Here is an 11,196-nt window from a genome sequence, read left to right on the forward strand (position 1 = left end):
AGCATAATCTTGATTCTTTGTAAGTGACGACCTCATTTCTCGTTAATAAAAGGACCAACTCCATTCTTACCCCATAAAATCTTGTTTATTAGTATTATGCTCATCTCGGTACAAACAGGCCGTAATTAAAATTTTGAGTTTTTTAAGAGTTCTACCACATTCATAAATCTTTCTATCGGATTATACCACATTGCAAAACTCCTTTCAAGGAGTACCTCAACTGTATGATAGAATTACCTGTCCTTTGTTTCCTATGCAAAATAATAAAAGAATATTTTCTTGTTTTTTATTTAATAAAACTGTTGTGTTGTGTCGTGTCTTTTCACTGTCTTGCACAACAGTCCAATTTCAAATTAAAGCAGTCCAATCTCATTTAAACTAAAATCTTTCTCTAATTTTCTGGGTTTTGCTTATACTTTTAAATTTTACTTAAACAAGATTCTACTATGAAGGAAAAAAGCATTCTCAGTCACATTTGTCTCATACTTCTCATTCTATTAGGTTCATCTATGGACAGATTTAAACTTTATTTTTTGTCTATCATGTTAATTGATTCATATTATTTTATTTTTGGTCCATGACATTTGTTGTCCACTGTAATATTTTTGTCTACTATCTAGAATCTTGTCTACGAGAAATATATATTTCGTCAACTTTAAATATTATTTTTTACTATGCATTTTTTATCGATTTAAAATATTACAAATGTATATACATATGTTTTAATGGACAACTTATAAATAATGTCTATCGTTTATTAGTCTGCAAGACTACAACACACTAACTTAAAGGTGGTGGACAAACTTAAGTCAAATATAATTATTGTTTGTAGGATAAATATTGTCCACAACTTATATTTTGTCTATTATATATATATAGTTAATTATTTGTCAACTACTTAGATAGTTTCGACTTTTCTGTTGACATTAAATGCCAACGTAATTAATGCTGCGTCAAATGTTGTACTGCATCGCCAAACGCCAAATTTCAAGGGAAGAGAAGAGGACTATTAACGTCATTTAACATAGTCACTTTTGGTAGATTGGAAAAAGTTTTTCTAATGTGGTAAATCTGAAAATATTTATATCCAATGTGGTAGATTGGGCAAAATTCCCAAAATCACAAAATTTTGTGTTAATATAAATGATTGAGAATTGTGATCTAGCATAAAAATAATGAAATCGTGTTTGAAAATCAAATTTACAAAATTTTGTTCAAGCGCGATAGTTGTAAACTTATATTTTGATGCTTTTTATGAAATCATGATATGGCGCCAAAATTATAGAGTAGTATGTTGACACTTAAATTTTTAGACTCACATTTTAAATTTTTAATATTAAAAATGTCGAATCTAGTTTTAAAAACTACGAAATCTCGTTTTAAAGCTAAACTGTTTTATAGTACAATATTTGTGACCATCTATTTTTAGCACATAAATCGTGAATTTATATTTTGGGAATAAAATCTCAAAACTTATATGTAATTATTATCATACGAATTTTAATTTATGCATAAAATTATTTTGTAAATTTTTAATTTAATTAAGACAAATTACGTTGGTTATTAATTAAAACACAACAAAACATTTTCTTGTTAGTTGTTATAGGATAAGTAAATTTTACATTCATATGTTTCTTCATATTAACAAACGGACAAAATTGTATGCAAATACAATACCATATACAAAACCTAATTTAATAAGTGAACAACATTTAAATGCCGAATCTGGATGTTGCATCTAAATGTTATGTTAGACATGAATGCAAGACACAAATAAACATTGATGAGATTGTGGAACTCCACGTTCATTCCTACGGATATTACTATGGTGGTCCAAAAAAAGGCATGTCGGCCCAGTCTTACATATTTTTAGGTGATCACGGACATGCATGCGGATTTAAAGCTTAACTCAAAACCTAACATTTTAACCAAAAAAAAAAAAACTCAAAACCTAACATACAGGGCTGAACATCTCTGACCCATCAAGACGACCTTACCTGTGTAAGACCAAATTTTCATATAAGTGGTTTGGTTGCTTCTTTGATTTGAGCTTCAAACGTTGATGTTTATGACCAAATTTTTCACCCTTCTGAATTTTCTCTTATTCAACAGGATCAAACACCTCAATAATATGTAACGGAAAAGTTCAAAACCAATGCCAAACGCAACACATAAAGCTTTCAACCTTTTTCTTAGAACCAGATTCTCCAAGTTATCGGACCAGTGGACCACAGTTGCCATGAGTCATCATCCTTTAATAATGAACATGCAACAAGTTTCAGATTTGATTCTTTGTTGACCAAAATTCAAATTTTGTTCCCTATAATTTTTTGATCACTTGGTTTCGTTTCAGTGTAATCTCTAGAATCAAGACCAGCTAGTGATAACACAATTTTCATCCTATTCCATGATACTCTTGGATTATTCTTAAAAATAGTTGAAAACATTCAAAAGGAACTAAGGTATTTATATAGGATTCGACATAGAAAAACATAAATTACCAAATACGTACTCAAGAGAACCTATGGAACTCAAAGGCCCAAATACTAAGTTATTTTTATCCTATGGATTCTCAGTTCTCTTCCTCTTCGACCTTGTTCTCGTTCATCAGCTGAGCTAATCTCTCGGCAACACTCAACCTAACCCCTGGAGAAGCACCGTTCTTTCCGATGAACGACTCAAGAACATCCTCCGCCAACAATTTGTTCTGGATCACAGCTTTCCCGGTTTCAGGAATGTTATCATCTTTAGAAAACGCAACCTGAAAAAAAACGTTCATAACAAATCCTTAATAAAATATTCCAAAGCTACACGTTATAACTACTATTATTTCAAACGCTACTTCTACATTAGTGTTCTGTTCACATTTAAAATACTAAAAAACATTTCCTAACGCAAGTGTTCATTAAACATGCAAACAGAGTATCTCATTGCTGGCATTTAATTTGAACTTACAATAATATAAACCGCCAAAATAAACTATAAATCATGTCAATGTTATGGTAGCAAAGTTACCGTAAGGGAGCCGTTCGGGGAGAGAGCAAAAAGGATGGATGCACCGGGAAGGAAGGTTTCGTCCTTGAAGACCTCCAAGAACTTCTCCACAGCATTGGCTTCACAGTCCGTGTAAGTCCCTCGAACTTTCAATATAGCCACACACTTCTTCGTTACTCCCTCCGCGTATTTATGTCCAAATAACGGCTGTTTCATAGTCAACTTAATAAACTTCTCAAACGCACCTAAAGAGCAAATTGAAGGAAGTGAAACTAAGTTGGTCTAATAATCTAACTTGACGTGTAAATTAAGTTGTTATATAAGGAATTAAGTACCTGTGACGATTTCACGGAAGAACGAGACAGATTCCGTTAACTCCTCTGCGGTTTTGCCCTTCCACTTGAGGGAGAGTGATGGGATGGCGTTAGCATCTAGGTATACTCCTACGACGGTATAAGTTGTGAATTTTCCTTGGACACCTGCGCGTATATATATGTTAGCAAAAGGATCACATAGTCAGCAAAAAGAAGAAGACAAAAACAGAGGAAACGACAACCGAACCTGCGCCACCGAGGAAGAGTGGATTGGAGGAGGCTGGTGACTTGACGGACGGTGCAAACGTGACGGAATCTACATGAAGCTCCGCGACGGTAGGGAGCGGAGACGGAGAGACGACAACGGAGGAGGAAGACATAGTTGAGTTACGATTACGAGTGTTGGACTTAACTCACTTATGAGATTTGTCCCTCTATTTATATTTGATAGGAAGATGTAGTGACAATTGGACGTTTAAACCTCGGATCGCCTTATACCTAACAAAGACTTTTTGTTTACGATCTTTGTTTGGTTGCATCTTAGGTTTTTGGTTTGGTTGGATGTGTAAGCACGTGGACTTAACTAACTTTTGAGATTTGTCTGCCTTTTTATATTTGACTAGAAGATGTAGTGACACTTGGTGGTTTTAAACTCGGATCCTCTTACACCAAACAAAGACCTTTTGTTTACGCTCTTATTCCTTTAAGTTTCGTTGCAGCTTAGGTTTTTGGTTTGGGTTTTATATATTTATATTTTAAGTTATGAAAGGTATTATGGAATTTCATAAAGGCTTATCTTCTTCCAGAGTTTTGGTAAATCATTATAGGTAAATGATTTATATGATTTATGTTGTTAAATATATATAGAACATGATAAACTTTAACTAGTTTATATTTATTGAAATTTCTATATGAATTTTAAGAATATAGAGATATTTGTTGATGCTAAGTCGCAACAATATAGATAATACAGGAATTTGAGGGTAAAAATAGAGCTTGTCCTTTAATTAACAATGAAACAAGGCAAGTGTTTACAGAGAGTTTGAGTTGTGCGACGTTATAGTTCTGTCGCTCCAAAGACTTTTCGTACGAGACGAAAGAGACAACACACAAATGCTGAGTGTGATTAATACGACTTAGACTTGCGGTTGAGCTCTTGAATGCTCTCTTTAATCACCTTTTTCGGATATCGTGCTCGATAGTGACCTCTATTCTTTATAGTGAGACATTGATCTTAAATTCCTTCTGTCTCTTCTGCAAATTATGAGTTTAACGCTGTACTTATTTGGCCGAATTAAGGTCTTGTAGACCTGCTAAACTTGTTGGTATTCTGTTCGGGCCTTATTAATATTGGGGACAAAGCCCATATCCAACAATCTATACTAAATAAAAGTAGAAGCTATAAGCTTTATTAAGGCGTCTACATGATATTTAAAACAACCTATCGATATTTGACATGTCACTAATTAATTAACATTTTTAAATATTTCCAGAATTTTGTATATTCAGATTTTTTTAATAATCAATTGGGATCAAACATCTTAATATTTAAAATTTTAAAATTATATAAAATTTCTATATTAAAATACTTATAAATAAGTGTACACGGTGACTAGAATTTTTTTGACAATGGCTGAGAACCATTACAAATAAAACTACTATATTTTAAACTATAAATTTATCAGGTTTGCTTGATTTATGCTTATTTATCAGGTTTCCAAATTTAAAAGTTTTATTTGATTTATTTTAGTAAATTAAAATTTTTAAAGGTTTAAATATTTATTATAGAATGTTTAGAAATATTATAATACCTCCATAAAAATGTTATAATATTATAACTATTTAAACTCTATAAAAACTTAAAGTGTCATTAATATTTAACTCTAAAAAAATGTTACAAATATTGAAACTACATCTAAAGTTTGAAATATTTTAAATATTTAATCTCTATTAAAAATTTAAAAGTTTAAGAATTACTAAATATTATATATCAAATTTTTTAATATCTTGAAAATATCTTACTTATCTCCGTTTGTGCTCTATATCTTTTTTTTATTCTTTTCTTTTTTTCTAAATAAATCAAAAGATGACCCCCAAGTTGGTTGCCCAAGTTGGAGGACAAGAGTTTACAAAAAAAAATTCAGAAACTAAAGATCTAGAAGAGCGGGCCAGACAGTCTGCTCGCGTATTTGACGTCCTCGGAATCTGGGACAGGGTAAAGGATGAGAATGATGCTCTTAGAGAATGGAAATCTTCTAGCAAGGAGGAGAAGGCTGGCCAATCGTCGGGTGCTTTATATCTCTTATGAGCTGTAAAACATGTTTTTGTGTATGACTTTACAGATGATTTGATACTTTTGCAGTAATTTTATTTTTATTTTTAAGTTTAAGAAAGAAAGATTGACGTCGCAAGACCTTGATTTGATGTTATTTGAGTCTAAAGAAGAAGGATCGACAAAAAGCACAAAATATTGTTTTAACTATACATGTGTTCATATTACTTTCTCTGCAAGTAAGGATTTTGGTTTGAGAAGTTTCAATATGTGTGGATCTAAAACCAAATAATTATATAGATGAAATTATCAATAATTGGGTGCATGTGTTGACTCTGCTGGTCTTCATGAATTGCACAATTTTTATGAGAAAAGAAATGATTTTAGTCTTGGAGTTTGATGGGTTAACAAGTTGTGTGGTAGTCTAAAAAAAAAGTTTTTCAGTGGAAGAATGTGAAGAAATTGACGAGGAAGAACAAAAAGAAAAGTATAACGAAGAACCGGACGGTAAAAGTAACGATGACAATTACCATAAATTTGACAATGAATATGACAAGAAAGAATATGAAGAATAAGAAAACATTGAATAAAAAATACAAAAACATAGGTGATAGCGATCAATTAAATATGAAAAACGAAATAAATTCATGATTATTAAATTGTTTTGTTTTATCTGGTGGTCATAGAAATGGTTTAGGATATATGAGGTCACCAGTTTGATTCGCCTTGCCTGGACGTCGAGTTAAATTCATAAACTTTTTATCAGATTTGATTTTAAAACACAACTGATTTTTATATTTTTAAAAATTGTGTATCTGAAATTTAATAATAATTTTTAATAATAATTTAAAGTTTTCTATAAAATAATATTTCATTAACGTCATCAATCATATATAATTTTTATCAAAATATATCAAATAAACCCACGCATAGCGTGGGTTCAAAACATAGTTTATAAATAAGACTAATATGCTTTTAATTACAAATAAGCAGGAAGCTTGATTTATCAGACGTGCAAATTTAAAAATTCTATTAAAAATTTAAAATATTATAATTATTTTATACTAATAAAATTTGGAGCTATAAGCTCCTTACTGCATCCACATAGGATTTTAAATAATATATCAGGTTTCAAGATGTTAATGATTAACAATTTTTAAATTTACAGAATTTTCTATATTAAGATTAAAATGGCGAATTGAAAACAAATTACGTTGGTTATTAGTTAAAACATAACAAAACATTTTCTTGTTAGTTGTTATAGCTAGGATAAGTAAATTTTACATTCATATGTTCTTCAAATTAACAAACGGACAAAATTGTATCCAAATACAATAACCATATATAAAACCTAATTTAATAAGTGAACAACATTTAAATGCCGAATCTGGATGTTGCATCTAAATGTTATGTTAGACATGAATGCAAGACACAAATAAACATTGATGAGATTGTGGAACTCCACGTTCATTCCTACGGATATTACTATGGTGGTCCAAAAAAAAGGCATGTCGGCCCAGTCTTACATATTTTTAGGTGATCACGGACATGCATGCGGATCTAAAGCTTAACTCAAAACCTAACATACAGGGCTGAACATCTCTGACCCATCAAAACGACCTTACCTGTGTAAGACCAAATTTTCATATAAGTGTTTTGTTTGCTTCTTTGATTTGAGCTTCAAACGTTGATGTTTATGACCAAAGTTTTCACCCTTCTGAATTTTCTCTTATTCAACAGGATCAAACACCTCAATAATATGTAACGGAAAAGTTCAAAACCAATGCCAAACGCAACACATAAAGCTTTCAACCTTTTTCTTAGAACCAGATTCTCCAAGTTATCAGACCAGTGGACCACAGTAGCCATGAGTTATCATCCTTTAATAATGAACATGCAACAAGTTTCAGATTTGATTCTTTGTTGACAAAAATTCAAATTTTGTTTCCTATAATTTTTTGATCACTTGGTTTTCGTTAGTGTAATCTCTAGAATTAAGACCAGCTAGTGATAACACAATTTTCATCCTATTCCATGATACTCTTGGATTATTCTTAAAAATAGTTGATAACATTCAAAAGGAACTAAGTTATTTATAGGATCGACATAGAAAAAAATAAAACACCAAATACTAAGTTATTTTTATCCTATGGATTCTCAGTTCTCTTCCTCTTCGACCTTGTTCTCGTTCATCAGCTGAGCTAATCTCTCGGCAACACTCAACCTAACCCCTGGAGAAGCACCGTTCTTTCCGATGAACGACTCAAGAACATCCTCCGCCAACAATTTGTTCTGGATCACAGCTTTTCCGGTTTCAGGAATGCTATCATCTTTGGAAAACGCAACCTGCAAAAAAACGTTCACAACAAATCCTTAATAAAATATTCCAAAGCTACACGTTATAACTACTATTATTTCAAACGCTACTTCTACATTAGTGTTCTGTTCACATTTAAAATACTAAAACATTTCCTAACGCAAGTGTTCATTAAACATGCAAACAGAGTATCTCATTGCTGGCATTTAATTTGAACTTACAATAATTTAAACCGCCAAAATAAACTATAAATCATGTCAATGTTATGGTAGCAAAGTTACCGTAAGGGAGCCGTTTGGGGAGAGAGCAAAAAGGATGGATGCACCGGGAGGGAAGGTTTCGTCCTTGAAGACCTCCAAGAACTTCTCCACAGCTTTGGCTTCACAGTCCGTGTAAGTCCCTCGAACTTTCAATATAGCCACACACTTCTTCGTTACTCCCTCCGAGTATTGCTGTCCAGTTAACGGCAGTTTCATAGTCACCTTAATAAACTTCTCAAACGCACCTAAAGAGCAAATTCAAGGAAGTGAAACTAAGTTGGTCTAATAATCTAACTTGACGTGTAAGTTAAGTAACTGGTGTTCTACCTCTGACGATTTCACGGAAGAACGGGACAGATTCAGTTAATTCCTCTGCGGTTTTGCCCTTCCACTTGAGGGAGAGTGATGGGACCGCGTTAGCATCTAGGTATACTCCTACAACGGTATAAGTTGTGAATTTTACTTGGACACCTGCGCGTATATATATGTTAGCAAAAGGATCACATAGTCAGCAAAAAGAAGAAGACAAAAACAGAGGTAACGACAACCGAACCTGCGCCACCGAGGATGAGTGGATTGGAGGAGGCTGTAAAGGTATAGAGAAGCACAACACACTGATTCACACTTGGAACGCGCCAAACCAACGCTTTTCTATTCAATCTTATTAACAAAATTTATCTTTTACAAGGATACAATTTTGTCTCGGCCCTTACTCAACCTATTCTACCCAATAGGATTGAACCCGACTAAGAATGAATCTGACCCCTCTTCTCTTTTCTATCTAAACACACACCTGTGTAGATCTAAGAGAATAAACTCACCCTCTCTCTTTTTAGCTGAGAGATTAAAACTCACCCTCTCTCTTTTCTATCTAAACTCTCACCAGAGTAGATCTAAGAGAAAGAAAAAACAATTCTCTGCGCACTTAATCACCACCCTGATTAACGTCACAGAGAACTGGGAACACCCCTTCTAAGCCTTATTTTTGTGGCTTCGAAGTTTACAACTGTATCAATATTCTAGAGTGCTCAAATTGGCTCGTGGCCTACTCCTAGAATATATATACACGATTTGAGAAACCCTAGAAGGCGAATCTCCAAGTATCACGGGATAAGGAAACTGCTTGTTTCTCAGCCTTATCCTTTCCTTAACTGTTGCGGAGAATATTCTTCATATCTCCAGACAAACGGAAACTGCTTGCTCCTCAAGCTTATCCTTTCCTTATTTATCGCAGAGAATATTTTCCATATCTCCAAGTACAATCTTGTCTCTATCTTCAAGACCACGTCAACAGCCTTCCTTGACGCATCATCACATCCACTCACGTCTTTCCACGTCAGCTCACACATCCATGTCAGCAACTCGGGCGTCTGTGATCTGATGCAGCTTCCTGACTGGCACAATGCTCTGTTCGGCACAACGACTTGTTCCTCACAGCGAGTTGTTCCAGAATCTGCATTTACAATCTCCCCCTTTTTGACTGAGTTTGATACTCAAGCATCTCTCTGGTTCAACCTGAAAAGACACTCCAACAAAACACAAGCCAAAAACAGAACAAGCAACAACTAGACAAAACATCAGACATTATCTAGCAAAATTAACCAACAGCTTGTTCAAACAGAATTATGCATAAGAACCTAACAATCAGAAACCCCAGCGGGCTGCAGCGGAAACCATGTTCTTAATAATTCTCTAATCCAGACTTAATCAATTGGCATATTCTCAATCATTAACAACCTAAGATCAATAACCACCACCATCCTAAGATCAACCAATTAATAAATTAAGTCTCCCCCATAAACAATGATTCTCCCGCTAAACCAAGTAGCTTCAAGAATTCTCCCCCATAAGTACAGAACTCCTTATCATTAGGCGTTGAACAAAACACAAAACCAGAATCATTCTCCCCCAGCTTGAGTGATCAACTAAGTCAAAAACAGACATATGTATCACAACAATATACTGAGTTATGGGAATCACTTACCTGCTAACAGTGCTTCGCATCCTTAAGCACTTTGATGATCAGTCAAGTTGCCTATTGAAACAGCTTCTTGTTTGTAGGCATGTTGACTATCCTTGCAACCACAACTGGATGTTGGGCAATAGGACACTGGTAGCCGAGAATTCGAACAGCAGATAGCACTTTGGTCGAATCACAGTGTGGATGTGACCATACACAAGCTTTGCAGGAAAAACAGCATCTTGTGTATCATGATCTATGCTTTCAAACTTCTGCTTCACTAATCAGATGAGCTAAGCACATATCACTTCTCCAATTCGTCATCTGTAGGGAACTCAAACATATGATCATCTGTTAACTCAACTATCATCAGTCTCACATGTCTAATACCCGTCTAGCCAGTTACTCCACCATAATCAAATAGAGTGTTGATCGGTCTTGTGAGACTCCAAATGCACAGTTCCTTACAAGAACAATCACTATCTTGATCAAACCCTTGACAGTTGACAGATTAGCCCCACAAAACACATATACCTTTAGATAAGTAAGGCTTAATCTCAGACACAGTTTTTCAGAAGCCCAGCAGCTTCAAACATCTTCATACATCATCAGTGAACCCAACCACAAATGTTCGTTCTTCAATGGATGTATCACGATTCTAACAACAGAGTATCACACCTCTGTCTTCATTGCTGATAACATGTCTCATCACAATCATATGCACCTGTAGGTCATTAAGGGGAGATGATCACATGTCCTCTTTTGTTGACTCCACGACACTGAAGTTTCAACACACTTATGTAGATGTACCACTATGAATGATCGATTTCACAGGCCGTGACACAGTCATCTTCCCCTTTGTCTTCTTCGTGTCTTATTGCTGAAGACTCGGAACAGGACGCTAAGCTTCAAAGAGCTGATGAATACGACTGGGAAACGGTGGACGAAGCCCTGACTTAGCTTGCAGACCCAGCTGTATGATCTGATCATAGATCATTCTCCCAAAATCAAACGGGGTGCAATGCATGATCATGTAGGTCACCATGGCTCTGTTTGCTGAAATGTACCCTGTGTTCACC

The 11,196-nt window shown here is 34.2% G+C and overlaps 2 protein-coding genes across 2 annotated transcripts in view; both read right to left on the minus strand.

The window, feature by feature from the left end:
* Positions 2,453 to 3,856, minus strand: LOC104712130 (chalcone--flavonone isomerase 1-like). The gene is made up of 4 exons (XM_010428958.2): positions 3,556 to 3,856; positions 3,330 to 3,473; positions 3,016 to 3,239; positions 2,453 to 2,761 (listed from the first exon to the last, which is right to left on the minus strand). The coding sequence occupies exons 1-4, from the start codon at positions 3,686 to 3,688 to the stop codon at positions 2,573 to 2,575; spliced, it is 690 nt and encodes a 229-aa protein (XP_010427260.1). The 5' UTR covers positions 3,689 to 3,856; the 3' UTR covers positions 2,453 to 2,572.
* The window catches only part of LOC104712131 (chalcone--flavonone isomerase 1-like), a 14,425-nt gene continuing 5,681 nt past the window's right edge, over positions 2,453 to 11,196 (minus strand). Inside the window, exons 2-6 of the mRNA XM_019229340.1 lie at positions 8,711 to 8,746; positions 8,485 to 8,628; positions 8,179 to 8,402; positions 7,709 to 7,926; positions 2,453 to 2,543 (exon numbers count right to left, since the gene is read on the minus strand). Coding sequence (XP_019084885.1) covers positions 7,738 to 7,926; positions 8,179 to 8,402; positions 8,485 to 8,628; positions 8,711 to 8,746 — 593 coding nt within the window. The 3' untranslated portion in view covers positions 2,453 to 2,543; positions 7,709 to 7,737. The remainder of the gene's footprint in view (positions 2,544 to 7,708; positions 7,927 to 8,178; positions 8,403 to 8,484; positions 8,629 to 8,710; positions 8,747 to 11,196) is intronic.

This window comes from Camelina sativa, chromosome 9 (assembly GCF_000633955.1).
Source record: "Camelina sativa cultivar DH55 chromosome 9, Cs, whole genome shotgun sequence".
Taxonomy (NCBI): Eukaryota; Viridiplantae; Streptophyta; class Magnoliopsida; order Brassicales; family Brassicaceae; genus Camelina; species Camelina sativa.

Coding starts and splice junctions, on each gene's coding strand:
- LOC104712130 (XM_010428958.2), bottom strand. CDS start 3,688: ATGTCTTCCTCCTCCGTTGTCGTCTCTCCGTCTCCGCTCCCTACCGTC. Junction 3,474..3,555: donor ACTCTTCCTCGGTGGCGCAG/GTTCGGTTGTCG, acceptor ATATACGCGCAG/GTGTCCAAGGAAAATTCACA. Junction 3,240..3,329: donor CTTCCGTGAAATCGTCACAG/GTACTTAATTCC, acceptor TTTGCTCTTTAG/GTGCGTTTGAGAAGTTTATT.